Here is a 19,996-nt window from a genome sequence, read left to right on the forward strand (position 1 = left end):
AGTAGCAAAGAAAAAAGGATCAGGTCCAAAAAGATGGAAACCCGTAGTAAATTATGGCAAATGCTCTAAAATAGATTTTTGGTTTTCAAACTATGGGTCAGAGCACAATAGTGGATGGTGAAGTCAAATTAGTGAGTCATGACCAGCATTTGTATATAAAATAAATTAATTCATTAGAATAGAATAGGAAGAAAAATATCATAGCTGTGGTCAAGATGGATTTTGCTTTGTGAAACCGGCCTCACTAATGTAGGACGTGTGTGGGGTGGAGGTGGGGGTGTGGGTGGGTTTGCACTGGATTGTGACACCACATGGATGTGTTGGTGTGGCTCAGGGACAGTCAAATGTGAAGGCCTGTATTTCAAGAGATGGCAAGGCCTAGAGGAGGCATTTGGAGGAAAAAAAGAAGAGATTGCTTAAATACCTGGAGTCCTGGGGAAGCCTGTGGGAGGAGATGGCGCTTGCACTATGGTTTAGAAGATAGGAAGGGGTTTGTCGGTGAGCCATGGGTGAGAGTGAGGAGGGTATTTCAAGGGGGGGGGGTTCGGCATAGAGCTGGCTATGTGCCAGGCCTGTTAGGACAAATGTCAAGTGCCACATGGAGTGATGGCAGGAGAGGGGTGGATTCCAGAAAAAGAAAGCCGAGACAGAAGTCATAAAATTTGGTACCCCCCGAGGGGCACTGACATAAAGGACCAGAAAGGTCTCAGATTTGCCGCATCTCTACCCTGACTCCCTCCCATCCTCAAGCCCACCCCATGGTTAGTACCATCATGAGATATCATACTTTGGAAAGTATTCTGAGTTCCTGTCCTTGGTTAGCCCCACATCGATCAGTGGGACCAGACTCACACACCTAAACAACTCAGGCCAGGTTATGAGCAAGGGATGAAGTGTGAGGCTCAGACTATTAGGACTCGGGTGGGGTGGAGTGGGGGACTCAGGAGAGAGAAATCTGTGAGATGGGAGAAATCAAAGAGGCCTTCCTGGAGGAAGGGGTTTAGCACTGAACCTCAGGAAAGCTGGATAACATCTCTGAACACATCCCTAGAAGATAAATGTTCTGCCCTTTGAACCAGAGCCTGGATCTTCCCTCAGACAGGCTGTTAAAGGGACCTTAAACCCCAATCAATAAGGGAGTGTTCATTTTACAAAAGGACCAGCCCTCCCCAGATACCTTTACGTGGGTCCTTTTGACTCACCCCACACTCTGTCCTTTAGTTCAGTAACATCACTAACCGTATGCATCAAATTCTCTTAACACACAACCTTTCTGTAGTAAAACAGCCCTGAGGAAGGAGAAAACCCACGAGTGGATGTGGGTGCCACAGTGAGAGGCAAGGGGCTGGGGTCCTCACTTTGGGGTCAGGATCGCCTGGACTCCCACCAGGGCCGGAGGGGGCAGCCACAGGCCAGTAATAGCCCGTAATCTGAAAAACCTCTGAGCTCAGAGCACCAAATTAAAAAACAATTAAGCTAAGAGACTCTCCCCCATTGTTTCTGCTCCTCAGCAAGTGCTCCCTTAATAATCCCATTGCTTTGAACTCACTGTCAACTCAACAGAGGTGGGTTTTTTAGGTAACTTAATTATTTTAGAACTCACTGTTTTCCAGAAGCAATCTAAGTTTCCCCCTCCAGCTCTGTGACTCTGTGCTCTGGGAGCTATTTATTTTAACTAGCTCAGTAGTATATATCTAACAGCAACCCAAAAGAAAAACCCACAGACAACCCATTAGCCAGAGAGCAGAAAACCCCAGTGCAAATCACCCCCAAACCACGGATCATTCAGAATTTGTAAGGAAGTGGGGGAGGTCACATTCCCACTCATGGGGCAAAGCAGAGTCTGACAAAGGGCTCCGGAGTTCTCAGGTGGGAGGGGTTCCTCCTGGCTGGAGGTTAAGGGTGGGCTGCCTGGAGGTGGTGGCTTAGGAGCTAGGACTGACAGTCACACTGGGATTTCAAGAAAGGTAGGTATGAGCATTCTCTGATCATCCTGCATTCCCCGCGGGGGGGTAGCCTGCCCTTGTGGATGTCAGACATCGGTTCTCTGAAGTGTCTGGGCAGATTCCAGTCAGACACTGAGAGATCTCACATGGTGCTCTTGCAGGCAGCCGCAGCTCGAGATCGGCGACACACTCCCGTTTCCCCAAGTGTCCCTCATTCCTGTGTCCCACTGCGCGGTAGCGAGGGGTTAAGAACATGCAACCTGAAGCATGACCTCCTGGATTTGAATCCTGGCTCTACCCCTTCTCATTTGTATAGCTTTTGACAAGTAGGTTAACCTCTTTGTGCCTCAGTTTCCTCTTCTGTAAAATGGGTTACTATTACTCATGGGGTTGCTGGGAGGAATGAATGAACGAGTGCAGCTAAAGTGGTTGAAAGATAATCCGGTCTCTGGTGAACGCCCACTCTGTGAAGGGTAGCTGGTATTAAAACAGAACTACTGCTGGGAAAAAGTACGGATCTCGTATGTATAAAGTGAGAGAAGATGGGCACCTGGGGGGCTCAGTCGGTGAAGTGGCTGCCTTCGGCTCAGGTCATGGTCCCAGGGACCTGGGATCGAGCCCCGCATCGGGCTCCCTGCTCGGCGGAGAGCCTGCTTCTCCCTCTGCCTGCTCCCCCTTCTTGTGCTCTCCTGCTCTCTCTCTCTCTCTCTGTCAAATAAAGAAAATCTTCAAAAAATAATAATAAATAAATAAAAATAAATAAAACGAGAAAAGAATGGAAATTATTGGGTGTGCGGAAAGCAGCAAATCTTCAGCCACAACCCAGGGCTCCCAGTCAGGTTCAGTTCTGAACAAAATTAATGAAAGTAGACAAGATGCTAGTCAAAAATTGTATCAAAAATGGGTTTTATCTTGCCTTTCAGCTGGTAAGCCTTTTGCACAATTTTCACCTAAATGACTTTCCCGTGAACTTTTAGATGTGTGTTGTGTTTCCTGGCCTAGAGAGGCTGAGAAGTATGAACCTTACCCTGTGGGCACCCGGGAGCCAGGGAGTGTTCTTGAGGAGGGGAGTGACCTGCCTCTTGGTGGTTGGCATCTTTTGTAGGGAATGCCTACCGAGAGTGCTTGGAGAATGGGACGTGGGCTTCACGGATCAACTACTCACAGTGTGAGCCCATTTTGGATGATAAGGTGAGTGGCCCCCACCTGCCCCACCTGCCCCCCCCCCCCCGTCCCTGTACAGCTATCAGGAGTCAGGTTGAGCAGAGAACATCCCAAGGGTGACAGAACTGGTCCTTGTGCAGCCCAGCCACATATTTTTGCACTTTTTCCCCCTGCCTCCATGTCCTGTCCCCTGCTCAGTGACACTGTGGGAGAGAAGGGGGACACAGACCTTCGGGAGAGCCCTGGCTAGCAGAGAACACAACCATGTCTGGCATGTGACACAAGAAGGGAATGACGGTGTGACCAGTGTCCCAACATCTAACAGGCTGTGTGACTTCCTTCCTCCTCTTCTGGGCCTCAGTTTCCCCATCTAGCATCTGATTCTATGGCTCCACCTGGAAACGAGCACAGCCTCCGGAAGGCTGGGCCCCACGGGAATCTGGGTCCCGCTCACACCTCAGCAGCCCCCTTGCTCTGGAACTGGGCTCCAGGCTTCGTGTGGTGCCAGCCTCCTCCCCTTTGAAGTTACGCCTCACTCCTGACCCAAAATGACACATCCCAACTCCACCCCCTCCTCATTCACCCATTACAGTCCCCAGCGAGGCTGCAACTTTCCCCAAGAAGTCCAGGTTCAGAGGAAAACCATTGAGCTACCCTGAGAAAGGGATGCTACAAAATGTGAGCCAGAAGGGGTCTGCAGTAGGGCCAGAGGAGTGGCAAGTGGGATGGGTCATAAAGAAGGAGGCTCCCGCCAGACCGCTGGCCTCACCTCTCCACCCGACAGCCTCTCTGAGCAGGGGCAAACCACGGTGGGCGGGGGGTCAGGGCATAGCCTGCCCTGGCAAGGAGTACTCTATCACTGCCTCTGTTGAGAATTGCCAGCATGTGGTGACCATAAAAAGGAGACTGGCTTTTATTTGGCATTAATATTGCTCTGAACTTCTCTACAGACCTTGCGCCCCCTCATTGCTACATCCGTTACAGACTGATCCCAGGGCACCTTCCAGACTTCCCAGAGCTTGCTGCTTCTGAGGCAGGAGGGCCTCATAATGGCTCCATTATATGGAGGTCAAAACTGAGGTCCAGAGACAGAAATCAGCTCACCCTCGGTCACTCAGCCAGCCAGGGTCTGAGCTGAGGTTACACACAGGTGTGGCAGCTCCCAGTCCGGAATTAAAAAGACAGGAAAATGCAGAGCGCCTCACCTCTGGCATATCCCAGGAGACGCTGTGTCCAAACCGGCCTCCAAACTGCATGGCAGGGGGCCTGACTGCAGCCCTTTGTCTCTACCAAGAGCTGCCCACAGCCAACAGGAGTGAGCCCTGGGAGCCCGATGTGGTGAGGACACTTGCAGCCACGTCTGCCCCCAAGGCCACGACACACAGGGTGGCCGTAGCTGGAGTGCCAGCCCCTCCCTCCATGTGCTCCATGCCTCCGTCCGCCTGTGTGTCTGTCTGTCTGTCCAGCAGAGGAAGTACGACGTGCACTACCGCGTCGCCCTTGTTGTCAACTACCTGGGTCACTGCGTTTCCGTGGCCGCCCTCGTGGCCGCCTTCCTGCTTTTCCTGGCCCTGCGGTGAGTCATCCCCCCAGCAAGGCCTGCTGCTTTTCCCTGCCCCTCCCCCACAGCACCCCCTTCACCCCTCCCACACGGTCTCGCCTCCACTCGGCAGGGTAGGGGGGCCCTGAAGCCCGTGGACAGAAGGGTCTGGGGGGGCGGCCAGGGCACTGACCGCTGGCAGGCATGCAGGATGCAAAGGGGGAGCTGGCTCGGAGAGATCCAGCTGTGGCCACCGCGAAAGGGAATGTGGCTCGTGGTGCGGCCCTGCCTTCACCCGAGGCTGAGTCTCTTACCTGGCCTCGGGGTGGGGGCCCCAGTCCCAGCTGATTCCTGACCCCAGGCAGAGCCCGTCTCAGCTCGCTCCCGATCCTGCCTGACCCCTGCCCTGGGCCTCCCACAGGAGTATCCGCTGTCTGCGGAACGTGATTCACTGGAATCTGATCACCACCTTTATCCTGCGCAATGTCATGTGGTTCCTGCTGCAGCTCATCGACCACGAAGTGCATGAGAGCAATGAGGTCACCGGGCCGAGGCTTGGGGCTGGGGGGCTCCGGGCTCGGGGGGCACCAACCTCTCTTGCCCAGTCCTCAGGTGTAGACCCGCACCTGAGCTCACCTCTCCCCCAATCATTGTCCCTCCCGAGCTGGGCCCAGGGCCAGGCTGGGTAGGGGCGGGGCAGGGGCTGCTGCGAGGCCTGGGTCCCGGGAGCAGCACAAACAGCAAACCGGACTGGTTTAGCCTGTTCCACTCTCCATCTTCTGAATCCAGGACCTCCCAAAAACCCCTTAGAGAAGAAGAGGCTGGAACTAAGCTCCGTTGGGCTTTATCTCAATTCCAATGAGAGCCCTGTGGGGATTATTTCCCCCATTATACAGACATGGATACTGAGGCTCGGGGAGGTTAGGTGACACTGTAATGATGCCTCCACACCTAAGCCAGCAGGATCTTGACCAGGCCATCCCACGTGTTAGCCATCCACCCTAGAGCTGTGTCAACTGCTGTGGTACTATGTCCAAGTCACTGCAAAACCCAAGACTAACGAGGCCAAGCCCAGAGTCCTGTGGCACACCATTAGAGACTTCTCAATACATTTTCTTTGGATGGTGGACCTGAGCAGATATCCAGTCTGGTTTGACCCTTAACTTGGCCCCCCATTAAGCCCTGCCTCAGCACTCACTGAGTCCAATCCAGTTTGGGGGGTCCCTGCAGCCCCATACGCTTGAACTGATAAAATGTCGCTTAACTTGGAAAAAAAGCAGGGTTGGAAGGAAGGGATCTTTAGCTTCCCACCTCAGCAGGCCCTTTTGAGAAGAGGAGACAGACAACCTTGTGGGGCCCGAGATCAGGGCTGGGACCCTGGGGGAAAGCCACGGAGGCAGAGAGCAGCTGAGCACAGGACCAGCTGACAGCCGGAGCCGTCAGCACTGGACAGAGAGGGGATGCGCTGTCTCCGTGGGGCAGAGAACGCCCATCACAGGGCTCCCCCGACCACCGGCCCCCAGATCCCAACCTCGGCTCTGAGGGTGCCCTGGGGACGAAGCCTGGGGAGCAGTGGCCAGGGCAGGAGGCCTGAGAGCTGGCCAGGCTCACTGCAGCCTGGACAGGCTTTTTCTCTGCCCGCACCCCCATCTCCCCTCTGCAGGGTCCTTGGGAGGGTAGCTTTGTTCAAAGGGACAGGGACAAAGGCAAATGGCAACAACCCGCATTTCTCGGTGCCTGCCTTAGCCAGCCTGCATCTCTAGCCGCCCTGAAAGATGCCATTAGTAGTTTCTCAGGTCGCAGTGGGGTTCAGAGGGGTACGGCAACCTGCCCCAGAGATGGTGAGCCTCCACCCAGAGCCAGCAGTGATCGTCCTGAGCCCAGAATCTGCCCAAACCAGAGATTTTGGAGAGTCACCTCGATGGCTGCACCTCACCTGCATAACCCCTGCACTATTATTTATATAACAACTTGCTTTTAATTGACTCACTCCTTTTCTTCCGTGTGAGATTTCCCATTTCATCCCTAAATGGAAAACCTGCTGTGGATCGAAGGTGACTCTCAAAAAACCGACCATGAAAACACAACAGTGTTGTTCAGTCCTAGCCTCTGCCCGGAGGAAGCTCAGGGCCAGCCTCCCTCTTTCCTTACGAAAAAGGGAGATTAGAAAGGGCTGGGGGAGAAGCCAAAGAAGGGACCGGTGCAGGCTGGCGCCTTAACTTCATCCCAAACAGCAAGAGAGAATCGGGTGGAGCATGAAGCTTCCCAGAGTGAGATTGGAGGGTCTTGAATGCATGTCCGCAAGGCGACTCCTGGCGGGTGCCCATGCCGCGCACTGGGGCCTTGGCCCCAGGCAGCCCCTGACCGCCCCTGCCCCGTGCAGGTCTGGTGCTGCTGCGTCACCACCATCTTCAACTACTTCGTGGTGACCAACTTCTTCTGGATGTTCGTCGAGGGCTGCTACCTGCACACGGCCATCGTCATGACCTACTCCACCGAGCACCTGCGCAAGCGGCTCTTCCTCTTCATCGGATGGTGTGAGGGTCCCTGGGGGCCGCGGGGCCTAGTGGGGAGGGGGCAGTGCTGACGAGGTCACCTCCCTTCATCTTGGGTCCAAGGACAGGTGCACAGCCCTGCCTACCGTCCCCAGGACGGGCCAGGGATGCAGCCCCTCCCTTCCATTGCTGGTGAGGAAGAAGCAAGCAGTCCCTCCAACAGCACATTTTACAAACAGCCCTCCTCTCCTTGCCTGGGAAGACCAATCCAAAGATCTTTGTCTCTGGTTTCGAAAGACAAGCTGGCCAGCTCCACTTCTCTATCAAACAATCTCAGAAAATCATGCTGTCGCCTCATCTGTCTGACCCGCTTAGAGAGGGTTGCTGAGAGAGGGGGAAGGGGGGCTCAGGATGGGGCCACAGATGACCTGCAGTTGGATGACTGGTCCCAGGCCCCTTGTGGTCCCCTCACCGTGTTCTACAAGAGGGCCCTCGACCATCTGTCTGGCCACTGTAGCCTGTGTCTGTCCTTCTTTCAGGCATCCCCTGCCCCATCATCGTTGCCTGGGCCATTGGCAAACTCTACTATGAAAATGAACAGTAAGTAGGACCGGCCGCCTGCAGGGGTCAGAAGGGTGTCAGGAAAGGTCAGGCAAGGGCTCCAGCCAGGCCATTGGGCAGGAATTGAAGTCCTACCAGGACAGATTTACTTTCCCATTGTTCCTATATTGAGAAAATATGCCTGGCACCCAGAGATACTCGTGTGGTAGGTGTCATGGGTTAGGAATCCTGGATCTTTTAAGTGCCCTAATGCATGACCCCTTTGGCCTTCGGTAAGGCCTCCTCCTCGGAGTGGCAAGTGTGGCCCAGGGTACATAGAGGAGGTCAAGTGCTGGAGGCTGTCAGCCTAGAGCCCATCCAAGGCTGTCAATGGGCCTTTCACAGAGCCCTGGGCCAGAGAAGTGGGTACTTGTTTTATTCTGGCGTCGCAGTCCCTGCCTGGGGTACATTGTCCCATCCTGCCACCCTCCCTGCACCAGAGATGTTGATATCTAAGCCACACCCAGATGATGGCAATTCTGGCCATGGCTCAGCCAAGCAGTAGCTGGGAAACTGGGTGCCCCAATTTAAAGGGAATGTCAGTTTCTGGATACAAATCTCCAAGGGGTCTCTGAGGCTGGAGAGAGTGGGTAAGATTTGGGGGCAGGGGCAGAACTGGGGTGCCGTGAAAGGTAGTGAGCTTCCTGTCAAAGGGGGTGTTCAAGCAAAGACCAGAAACCCCAGCGCTGGGAGGCGGTGCCAGGGGAGATTCCTGTCTAAGGCAGTGTGCACTGGATGACCTCTTCAGTTTCGGAAGACACAGTCAGAATTTCCCAAAGTCCATGTGGCCCTTCCTGAGGTCTAACAGGAGTGGTTGACAGGGCCAGACTGCGTCCTGGCCCCACCCTTCCCCTGGACTCTGAAGCTTCTGCACCCACCAGCATCCCCAGAGAATAACCAAGCCTCTGGTAGCAGCAGGCTCCCTTCACTGGGTGAATGAGGCTCAGCTCAGAGAAAGGCCGGGGTTCAGGGCTGGAGAAGGCCTCTCCATCTGCTGCTTTGTGCGGTTGAGTGCCTGGCATGTGGAGTGGCAGGTTCCGAGCAATGCAGGGACAGGTGCTACAGGGTGCTTGGGCCCTGGGCCAGCAAGGGGGAGCCCAGCTCTCCATTTGTGAGCCTCCTGCCTGCCCAGCCCTGGGTGCCACAGTCTGGAACAGGGTAGGCGAGTGAGGAGGATGGGGGGAGACCCAGGACCTGCCCTCAGTCCAGCTGGGGAGACCAGACCCTCCATGGAGGGCCAAAGGCAGTCCAGGGGTGAGCTTGGGTGGTCAGAGGGGCCAGGGCCGTCCACCCAGGCATTTTGGGAAGGCACAGCCCTAGAGATTGGGTCTCAGGGAGGGTCAAGCCAGAGAACCCTGGGCCCAAGTGCACTGTGGTGGCCAGACCGTGGCTCAGCAGGCCACTCACAACCACCCCATCTTTGCAGGTGCTGGTTTGGCAAGGAGCCTGGCGACCTGGTGGACTATATTTACCAAGGCCCCATCATCCTTGTGCTCCTGGTAGGTCCTCAGTGGGGCCCCAGATCGGGCTGGGCACCGGGAGGATGCAGAGGACCCACCCAGCAGAGATGCTGGGGAAGAATGTGGCCCCTTGCACATCCTCTGCACACACCACCCCACTCCTTGGCATCCCCCTCCCACTATCCTTACTCCATGTTCCATGCCCTGGTGCGGCCCCTTCACCTCTGGCCCTCGGGTTCTTCCTCTGGGCAGAGAACGGGTCTGACTGGCAGATTTCTAGTGCCTCCCACATCTGACATCCCCTTGCCAGGTACTGAGACAGCCAGGCGAGGGGGCCGCTGATGGCAAGAAAAGGGTGTGTGGACTTCTATTCAGCCCAGACCTACATCCCCCTCTGCCTCCAGCGACCCCCTCTGAGGCCCAGCCCACCGCCCCCAGCCTGGAGCCGTGGTACCAGAATGAAGCCTGATGAGCAATTGTTCCTTGTCCAGCTCCCCGCCCTTTGCCAAATGTATTCGCATTTAAGGTATAATTGCCACAACGTCTTTAATCCACAATGAGCTTTAATTAAGGTAGAGTTTAAGTAGAGCCTGCATTCGGCAAAAATGAACCCATTATACATCATACATTTTAAAAAAGAGACATGCAAAAAAGCCCCATAAGAAATTGGCATTTACATAAGACTTATTTCAGGCTTGGTAATTTCAGTCTCCTATATGCACCAGCTTCCTTAAAGGGCCACCTGCTCCTTGTGGGATACATAGGAGAGAGAGAGAGAGAGAGAGAGAGACATCCTACTCTTGCACACAGCAGGTGCCTAATGGGGGTTCTGTGGTCTACCTTGGAGACAATTACTGTTTATTTCTTTCATTTCCTGACTCCTCCTTTTTGTGACTTCTTCTGGGATTCATTTGCTCCCCATCTTTGGAGTGCCCTTGATGTATATGAACTGGAGATGTCTAGGGAGGTTTTCTACCCACTGCCTGAAATTCCACCATTGGAAATTCCACCTTATTTCAGAGGCAGAAGCCAGTCCTTGTCAGCAGTAGGCCGGTGGGGGGGGCGGGGAGCACTGTGAGGAGTGACTGTCCTTGGAGTCCTGGCTGCAATGTGTCACTGGTCCCCACCCTCAGTGTGAACGGAAACTCCTTGAGACCCATCCCCTCCAGCCTGCTGCTGAGAGCCCATCCTGGAGGGATTAGGGCTTTTCGTGAATCTGGGACCCCGCCAAGAAGGCTGGCCTGGGTGGGGCTTCAGCGATAGTGGGGAGAGAGCCCCCAGCTGCAAGGATGCTGGTCAGCGTGAGGAGATGAACAGAGAAAGGGAGATGGGCATGGAGGGCTCCGTGTCAGCCCCCACTCCCTGCCTGTTCCTCCCTGCCCCTTTCTCTGCTTCCACCCCCACCGCTTGGCCCAAGAGCCCTTTGCGTCTCCCTTTGGGCCCAGCCCACCCCCCACACCCAGCTATTGCACTTACGGGGCTTCCACGTTCCCCACTGAGCCTGTCCAACAGCTCCATCTTCATAACTTCCAAATCTCACATCGTCTGTGCCTGGAAATAGGAATTATGATCCCCATTTTACAGATGAGGACGTTGAGATGAAACTGCCTGCCCCAGGTCACCACTAAGAGCTAGCTGAGCTGAGACGCAGGGGCCGCTCACCCACCTCCTGCCCTCCCCTGATTCATGGCTGCATTTCTGCTGCTGAAAGACGTGACCGAGCTTATTTCTGGGTTCCGGGAAGTGAATTGGCCGGTTCGGTTTGCAGGAAGCTGTTGTGACTGTGTTGTCATGGGAAAAGCATGTGGCACTTACTGGGTCCCGGTCTGGGGACGGGGTCAGGCACGGGGCTCGGGGCTCTCCATGAGTATTTTTACCCGCGTCGACCTTCTGAGACGGGCTCTGTGGTGTCCCTTTTGGACTGGTGAGGACGCAGAAACTCAGGGAGGTTAATGAAGCAACTTGCCCAAGGCCACACGAGTGCCAGAATTAGAGCCATGTGACAAGAACTTGGTGCCAAGCGTTCACGTGGAAGGTGGTCCCAGGAAGCAGCGTGAGGGGTGGGAGTGGAAGACAAGGTGGGAGGAAGCCCAGGTGAGGTGATGAGCTGGCGTCCATGGGGACAACCACGTGGAAGAGTGTCAGAATAGCCCCCTGCTGAAGGCTCGGAAGCTGGGTTACTTCTCCGCACACTTCCTGCCTCATCAGCGGAGGTTGCCTGCCCCCCCCCCCCCCCCAGGGACATGAACACCGCATATTTCTAGGTCCCTCTGTTGTGAGGCTGAGCTAATTCCCCTGGCGCCAGAGGAAGCCTGAGGCTGAGAAGTGTCCCCGGCAGCTGCAGGGACCCCCGGCTGGGCTCCCATGGGGCACGGAGCATCGGGTCTGTCTGACTAAAGTCTCCCCGTTCTGTGTGCCTCCCAGCAATGCCCCAGCAGCCCCTGTTCCACATGCACATTCCAGGCCCCCCACCTGCCCCTGGGAATGTCTGGGGTGGGCCCAAGATCTGCATTTGGACGAAGGGCCCCGGGTACCTTGGATGTGTACACTGGAGTTGGAGAACCGTGGTGTCCGGGGCCCTGCCAGGCAGAGATGCATGTTGTCCGGGCTTCCTCTGTGGCCCAGCCAGGGCCCTGCATGGAATAGGCCTCGGGGCATGGGCCTTTGAGGCTTCACCTGCCTAGAGTGTGCCAACAGGAGAAGAAAGCTGAGGCACCCGGTGAGGACCAGGCCCCAGACGGGTCTCCAGGCTTCTGGGGGCACCCCCAAGTCCATCTGGTCAACACTGGGCTCCACAGATGCCCGTGGGACAGACAGATGGGCCATGTTTAACTGACCCGGCGGATGTGCAGTGCGGGAAGCTGAGAGCCGGGGAACGGTGAGAGGCGGGACCTGAGCTGTGTTGACAGCACCCCAATAAACCTGCCCCATACCCAGACCTGGAGGGAGCAGGGCCTATCTCCGAGGCTGGGAGCCGTGTCTGGAGCCCAGGAGGCAGAAACGTCAGTCCCCTTTCCGTCTCCCTCCCTGCTTGCCTCTGCACAAGGGACGGTGAAGTTCGAGGAGGGTCTCCCCTGAGCACCAGACTTAGCAAGTACCTTCACCGTCGCCGGGGGTGGGGAGGACCCAGGGTGCTCTGCGCTCGTGAGCTGGGTCTGCTTACTTTCTCTGCCTTGGTGGGAGGCGCCATGCTGTGGGGCACCCTGGAACAAGCCCTGGTCGCAGCCCCCTGGGATTTGGGACCCTGGGGGACCTCCTCGCGTGGAGCCTCAGTTTCTCACCTCTAACACCATGATGCCAGTCCCTGCTTCGTGGGGTCACCGGGAGGACCCGTGGTAGCCCTGGGGCTCCCCCTCCAGCCGGTCCTCCTCGTACCTGGAGCCACGGGTCTGGCTCCAGCGCTGATGGGCCTTGCAGCGCGCTCCTGAGCTCCGATCACCCATCCCTGGTGGTGTGGCCAGTGCTTTCCCTCCGCTTCCTTGCATCTGGCCCAGATTTCATGAACTCCTGCATGAGCAACAGCACGATGCAGAGGTCAGGAGGAGGACGCTGAGGCCAGCTGGCTGGGCTCAAATCCTGACACCAGTGCCTCCTACCTGTGTGGTGTGGGCAAGTGATAGAGCCTAGCTGAACCTCAGTTTGTACATCTGTAAAATGGGAATAATGATCACACCTACCGCATAAGGCTGCTGCTGGAGGAGTAGCCATGAAGTGCTTGGAACAAAACCTGGAATGATGTGTTCCGGGCCACGTTAGGGAGCACTAAGCCTCCCTTGTCTGTCCCCGTAGCCGCCATAATACCCAGATCCCCAGTCTGGGCCTGACACATACCACTGCCTGCCAGGCTGGGGCTCTGACCAGGCTGGGGCGCCCCTCCCACAGAGCCTCCTTAGGAGCGACCGTGCCAGTGGGAGCTGCCAGAATCTGAGCTCCAGGAAACACGGGGCAGGAACGAGGCTGGACTTCTCCAAGGGAGCTTCTCCAGGGGGTCTGGCCTTACCCTTTCACCCCACACCCTCTCCCCTCTGCATTCCCAGAGCCCCTGCCATGCGGGCTGCCCTAGGAACATTCTGGACTGGGAGGGCCCTGCAGCTGCTATTCTAGAAGGAGGTAGATTCTACTCTTTGGGCTCATCTCAGCCACAGTGGCTGCCAACTGGCCTATCTCCCCTGCCCCAGGGCTTTATCCCCTGGCTTTTCTCTGCCTGGAACACAGTCCCCCACCGTCCTTCAGCCCCCAGCTCAAGTGCCATATCTCTAGGCCTTTCTGACCCCTTTCCACCCGGCCACAAGACTTCTGGGAGCAGGGACCCAACACATGGCAAGTTAGCTCACTAAATGAATGAACGAACGAACGAATGAATGAATGAGTGAGTGAAAGAAATTAGGCTGGACAAGGCTAGGGTACAATAGCCAGTGCTCACTGAAGAGCTTGGATTTGGGGTGGGAGGAAGTGGGAGGTCCAAGAGCGGAGAGCTCTGTGTGGGCTGGGGCCCCGAGGCTCCCTGGAGGAGGAGGGAAGACACCTGTGGTGGGGTGAGGTGGAAAAGATGCAGTGAAGGGGGTGGCTGGGGACAAGGAAAGAGTGACTTCCAGGCTTCCCAGGCCCAGGCAGAGATGGAGTGGGGGCAGCATCACTGACTGCCTGCCTCACATGAGTAGAGGGGACAAGGCTTGTATCCCAGCTCCTCAGCACCAGACCCTGTCCCTGCTCTTGCCTCAGCACATGGAACAGGACCCTCAGCTGGGGTTGCTCTGCAGCTTATTGACAGAATGGAAGCATGGGGTGGGGGTGAGTGGATAAACTGATGAATGGATTGTTGAGTAGGTATTTAGATGGATGGATGGATGGATGGATGGATGGATGGATGGATGGATGGATGGATAATTGAATGAAATGGTTAGTGAGTTGATGGGTGATGGGTAAATAGATTGAATGCAGGGAATGTGCCAGAAATGAGAATATATTTTGATTCCAACAGCCTCTACTGTCACGGAAGTCAGAAAGAATCAGAAAAGGTCAAGTCTTTTGTACCACTTGTATGAGAAAATTAGGATTGATCTAAATTAAGATTGACTTTGTGATCCAAGGGAATATACCAGAAACCCAGGAGCTAGAAATTAGATGCGCCTTAAGGAGCAGGGTGCAGCAGGCCCCTGGCTGAAGGCTTCCCGCCCACCCCTCACCCTGGATTCTGCAGGCCATGCCACCGTGGGTGTGAGAGCCTCAGGCTGGGTTGAGGAGCAGCCCGAGCCCTCCAGGCCCCCAGAGCCTCCTCCAGCTTCGGGGTCGTGCAGAGGCCACAGGGCTCTCTGTTCCCTGGTGGGTGCCAGTGTCCCCCCACCCTCAGCCTGGGATCCAGACTTAGGAGGGCTTAAGAAGTCACGGATTCTTGGGACAGAGCCTCGGGCGGAACGTGTGTGTGTGTGTGTGTGTGTATGCGCCCACACGTGCGCACATGTACTCACACGGTGCATATGCCTGAGCCAGCAGACGCCCTCTGACCCATGGGCACTTCCTCGGGAAAGATTCGCAAGAGAGGGAATCTCACTTTCCTGTCTGCTCACGTTTGGAGATGGATGTAGAGAAACGCCGGCATCCCCACGTCCCCAGATCCACAGGCTCTCATGTGAACACACACAAGCACAGAGAACAGACTCGCCCCCCGCGCACCCCGAAGCGTTTGGAGGGCAGCACAGGGCCACACAGACAAGCCGCTGCGGATGGACCAGACACTGGCAGGCCCACGGAGACCATCCACAGCACGAGCATGCTTCGGGCGGCCCCGCAGGCCGGTCCTGGGAAGAGACGGGGTGCGTCGGCTCTGATGCCAAGAGAAGGCTCAAAATGAAGACAAATGAGGCCCTTCCAGGGGCCTTGGAGCCAGGCCAGCAGCCCATTCATCTGCATGGCCTCAGACGTGCCTGGGAAGCATTTTCCTGGGTGCAAGGGAGGGCTGGTGAGAGATCAGTCACTCCCTCTGGCCAGGTCCACTCCCCCAGGGTAGCAGGGCCTCAGGGGAACCCTCAGTCGACAAGGGGGCACTCTGCAGCAGACAGGGCAAGGGACTGGGGTGGAGTCCTGGGCAGCTTCACCTGTGGCATCCCCGGGTGGGGCAAGGGGGTGGGGGATTTTCTGAGGAGCCATGCCGCAGGAGAAGTGGCCTTTGTGTCCTTGGTCACTGCCTCCAAGGCTGCTTCCCCCCCCCGGGTCTGAGGGTGGAGAAGCAGGCCCTGGAGGCTTCAGGGGACGGGGACTTCTGCCCATCCTGGTGAGGGAGAAGTATAGGCCTTGGGACCGCAGGCAGGGGCTGGGGTGACGGGTAGGACGGATGTGTGCGTGGGACATGTGGTTCAGTGGGTTATAGGGGGAAGTGGCTGCCTCTCAGTTCATTCCCCACCTCATGGTCCTTCTTTTTTCGCCTTCCCTCACTCCAGATCAATTTTGTATTTCTTTTCAACATCGTCAGGATCCTCATGACAAAACTGCGAGCATCCACCACATCAGACACGATCCAGTACAGGTGAATGATGGGTGCATTAACCCCCAGAGGGCAGAAATGAGGAGGGCATCTGGGCAGGGCCCTCCAAATCCTCGTAGTCCTCAGCCAGGGAGCTTGCTTGGGGTCCCAGAAGAAACGGCCCCTGAGTGAGACCCTGCCTGCAGTGTGGGCTCAGACCAGCCTTGTCGCCCTCTCACTCCCCAGGAAGGCGGTCAAGGCCACCCTCGTTCTCCTGCCCCTCCTGGGCATCACCTACATGCTCTTCTTCATCAACCCCGGGGAGGACGACCTGTCGCAGATCGTGTTCATCTATTTCAACTCCTTCCTGCAATCCTTCCAGGTGGGCTGTGGGAAAAGATGGGGCACCAGTGTCCTCACAGAGACCTCACACGGGACATGGTTCACACTGACACACACGTGCATGCACACACTGAACCCCAGCCCTGGGCCCTGGCACCCCCACCCCAGGGGTCAGGCGAGCTCACCCCCTGACTGGCTCTTGGTCATACTAGACTGCACCTACTGGTGGCCCAGCACCTGCTCTGAGGATTTCTGACAGCCTGTCACTTTCAGTGGGCCCCAGTACATCTGCACCATGAGGGGTGGGCTCCCCTCCAGCTCTGAGCCTCTGGGATCCCGGGCCCAGGTGTTCCCAGCCATCCCTGCAGAGTGGCTCCCCAAGCAGGTCGCTGACCCCTCCCTCCTTCCTTTCCAGGGTTTCTTTGTGTCTGTCTTCTACTGCTTCTTCAATGGAGAGGTATGAGACCAGGCTCTGGGGCTGTCCTCAGTTCCCAGCCCAGTGGAGGGTCCCTGGCTCTGCTCAGCTCTGCCCTGGACAGGGAAGGGGAAGGCCGGAGGAGCCACACCCAGCTTTGGGAAACAGGAATCCTGCCCAAGCGTCTCGAACCAGCTTAGAAGGTCACCCGTGCAGGCCAGAAACAATAGGCCAGCACTTCACAAAGGCACTTGGAGGGCTGGCTGGCCAGGGAGCCCAGGCTGCAGGGTCTCATGGAAGGAGGAGCCAGGTCACAGCTGCTAACAGGGGAAGGCATTCCAGGAGCGGGCCAGGTGTGAGCCGAGCACCCAGGCCTTGATGGACGCAGGGAGCAGGAAAGACACCAGCACATTCCCCCACCACAGAGCAGACCACACGCCTTGGGGCCAATGCCAGGGAACGAGGCACCAGGGACAGCCTGCTTAGCTCACAGAGCCCAGAATCTCGGCATAAGCAGCTTGGGAGAGAGGCTCACACCGACCTGTGGTCGGTGAGGACACACAGTGGGCTATGGGGCAAAGAGTAGACAGAGCCCCAGGTCCTGAGAGCTTCCAAACCCTCAAGAGGAATGCCGATGCCATCCTGAGGCCCTTCCCCTGCCTATGCAGAGGGTGACAGTCGGGGGGAGGGGGATGTCTCTGCACACCTAGGTCTCTGGCAATCAAAGCAGACCTCACATAGGCAAGTCTGACAATGGAGACTGGCCGGGGCTGGAGGGCAGGGAGAGAAAGCTGCTAAAGCAAACACACAGTGCCTATGGGGCATTTATTCTGGTCAGCCACATGCTAGCCTAGCATATGGGGAACATAATCCGTTCTGCAGAAAACTTCTTTAGTTGCAATACGAATGAGAATAATATGGCACCAGCAACGATCAGGTTTTGAAATGACTAGAACTGTTAAGCTTTCCATCTCAGCAGCACATGCTATGGCCAGTGAGGCAGGGTCCGTCAGCTGGTGGAGCGGGCTGGAGGGGGCTGGAGGAAGGGCTTTCAGGAGGGAGAGGGATGCCAAGTACGCGAGAAGAGCGCACAGCTCAGCAGGTGCCCAGGAGAGCGAGAGGCAGATGTGCGAAGCTGGTGCTTGGGTCCCACCATAAAGAGGAGGTGGCAGAGGGATGGGGCAGGGAAGGCATTGTGTCCCAAGGAAGGGTCAGCGGGGAGCTTCTCCAGGAGAGGGATGAGGACGGACGGCAGGAGCTTCTGGGGCTAACGGCTTCAGGGGAAGGACCTGCTTTTGGAACCAGCCAGTCCCTCCCTGGGTGTGAGTGTGGTGGTCGGGAGGGCACCCCAGCCTCCCTTCAAGGGCCCTGCAAGGGGCAGGGAGCAGGGGAGAAGCCTCCCCGTTCCCAGGACTGGCCCCCCGCAGGCCCCGCTGAGCCTCTGCCTCCCCTGCAGGTGCGCTCGGCCGTGAGGAAGAGGTGGCACCGTTGGCAGGACCATCACTCCCTCCGAGTGCCCGTGGCCCGGGCCATGTCCATCCCCACGTCGCCCACACGGATCAGCTTCCACAGCATCAAGCAGACGGCCGCCCTGTGACCCCTCCGTCACCCCACTCGCTCATCACTCCACCATCAGGACAGCTTTCCTATCCTCCTGGGGTGCCTTTCTCTGGGTTCACTTTGCCACCTCGCCGCTCGGGCGCTGGTGGGGGCGGAAGGCAGGGGAGATGTCAGCTGGCCCGCCCTGCCGGCTGGAGAGAGGCGTGTGGCAGCAGGCTGTGCGAGAGGCTCTCAGGAGCCAGGCCCGCTAGGCCCAAAGTCTCAGTGCAGAGGGATGGCACAGGGGCCACAGACACCCCCCGACCCCCGAAAAGAGTGGGTCACATGTCTTCAGGCATTTGCCCACACCAGCCTCTCTCCCTGCATCCTCACTGTAGCCCCATTCACAGGCGGGGAAACTGAGGCCCAGCGCCAGGAAGGGCCTGCCCGAGTCACACAGCTCGTCCGTGGCACAGCGGGGGCTCCCCTCTGTGAGGGCCTTCCCACCAACAGCAGGGTGACATTAGGCCTTGCTCCCTGCTCCCGGCCTTCTGCCTCCTTGCTCAGGGCTGCCCTCTGCAGTGGAGGGGGGGGGTCACAGCAACTGGAAGCAAAGAATTAGTTTTGCTTTCTCCCAGGGGCTCTCACCTACACCCCAGCCCAGAGCAGGCCATCTCTCTGCCCCTCCCCAGCCATCTCTGGGGTCCTAGGAAGGATGCTGCTTCCTGTCCCGGGACATCTCTTCTCGGCCTAGTCCACAGACTCAGAGCCTTGGGGAGGGACACGTGGGGAAGGAAGACATAGCTAGGGCAACCAGATGCATAGTGCAGCTGAAACGAGGAGGAGAAGCATGGTGGCCGGGGGCAAGGAGTAAGAAACCAATTAGGTGTTTGGTGACTAGAAGAATCTCCCAGCTCCCACCACAGACCGGGCTTCATTTCAGCCTCCCCTTCAGAAATATCTCGGCTCTCTGTGAAATAAACCATACCTCTGTGGAAACAGCTTCCCCGCAGGTCAAGTCAACCAGACATACGAAGGGGTGCTGTGGCCAAGGATGGGGGGGCTGGATCCTTTCTCGTTTGCAGAGCCCATGGCCCTGGTCCAGGGCTGGTTCTCCTCTCTGACCTGTGTGTCTGCAGGCCTGTCCCTTACTCCCCCAAGACAGTCTCTACCCCTCCTCTCCTACCGAGGGCAGTTTAATTCACCACAGAGGAGAGGTGCAGCTCGCCCAGCACGCCACAGCCCAACCCAAAATGTTCTAAAATCCAGAAGCAAGTGTAGACAAGACCCCACAGTATTTGTGAACAACACCATGAGGAAGTTTCCAGGAGAGGGTGGGAGTGGAGGAAAGGAGGCTAGAGCCATCAGGTCAGGGTTCAAAAGGGCTTTTGCTCTAGGAATACCCGCAACGTATTTTTTTTTTTTATTATGTATCCCATCTTGCATATTTTTCAGTTGCCATCTAATATTTTTTTCACATTTTTTAAATTGGTGAGAAAGGTGATTTCTAGCTTTTAGCAAATATTTACACTTTTAAAATAAAACTGCCCCAACACTTTAAAGTATATCATTCAGAATCCAAACACAGCTGTGATTTAATAACCAGCCTCTTTTGTTTGAAAAAACAAGCTAACCAGCTCTTCCTCAAGAATTGGAAATTTTACGTTGTTCCTTTTCTCTTTGAACTTGTGTCTTCATCCCACTTCCCCCACAGAATTTTATACTAATGCAGTATTTTTATGGTTGAAAGTCTTTCCTTGCTCACCTTATCATACTTCTCTGCCACAAAATATATTTAGAAATTGAAATAGAATTATTTAATTTTCTGTGACTAAAATTTGTAAAGAGTTTTTTTAAAAAAACATCTTCTGGATTGAGTTATCACAACTACTTTTGATATAAAACATAGGGTACAGTTGATTAATACAACACAGACACTGAAAGTTTTTGTAAGGCAAATGTAAAGCCTTACAAAAGGAAAACTGATTGAAAACACATCTTAATGGAATGGATAGGAATTTAATTGTTCATGAAT

General features: G+C 56.1%; 1 protein-coding gene across 6 annotated transcripts in view; it reads left to right on the forward strand.

The window, feature by feature from the left end:
- CRHR2 (corticotropin releasing hormone receptor 2) overlaps positions 1–19,767 on the forward strand; it is a 46,833-nt gene extending 27,066 nt beyond the window's left edge. Inside the window, exons 4-13 of one of the 6 annotated variants that reach the window (XM_045864477.2) lie at positions 3,052–3,137; positions 4,577–4,686; positions 5,072–5,189; positions 7,034–7,187; positions 7,685–7,745; positions 9,172–9,244; positions 15,643–15,728; positions 15,912–16,047; positions 16,423–16,464; positions 17,879–19,766. In XM_045864477.2, coding sequence (XP_045720433.1) covers positions 3,052–3,137; positions 4,577–4,686; positions 5,072–5,189; positions 7,034–7,187; positions 7,685–7,745; positions 9,172–9,244; positions 15,643–15,728; positions 15,912–16,047; positions 16,423–16,464; positions 17,879–18,019 — 1,007 coding nt within the window. In that variant the 3' untranslated portion in view covers positions 18,020–19,766. Of the gene's footprint in view, positions 1–3,051; positions 3,138–4,576; positions 4,687–5,071; positions 5,190–7,033; positions 7,188–7,684; positions 7,746–9,171; positions 9,245–9,515; positions 10,708–15,642; positions 15,729–15,911; positions 16,048–16,422; positions 16,465–17,878 lie in introns of those variants that run through there. The other 5 variants (XM_045864478.2, XM_045864479.2, XM_064575095.1 and 2 more) reach the window with 5 other exon arrangements.
- Positions 19,768–19,996: the final 229 nt, after the last annotated feature.

This window comes from Mirounga angustirostris, unplaced genomic scaffold, assembly GCF_029215605.1.
Source record: "Mirounga angustirostris isolate CCGP_5_RB_7025 unplaced genomic scaffold, mMirAng1.0.hap1 SCAF_12, whole genome shotgun sequence".
In the NCBI taxonomy this organism is placed as follows: Eukaryota; Metazoa; Chordata; class Mammalia; order Carnivora; family Phocidae; genus Mirounga; species Mirounga angustirostris.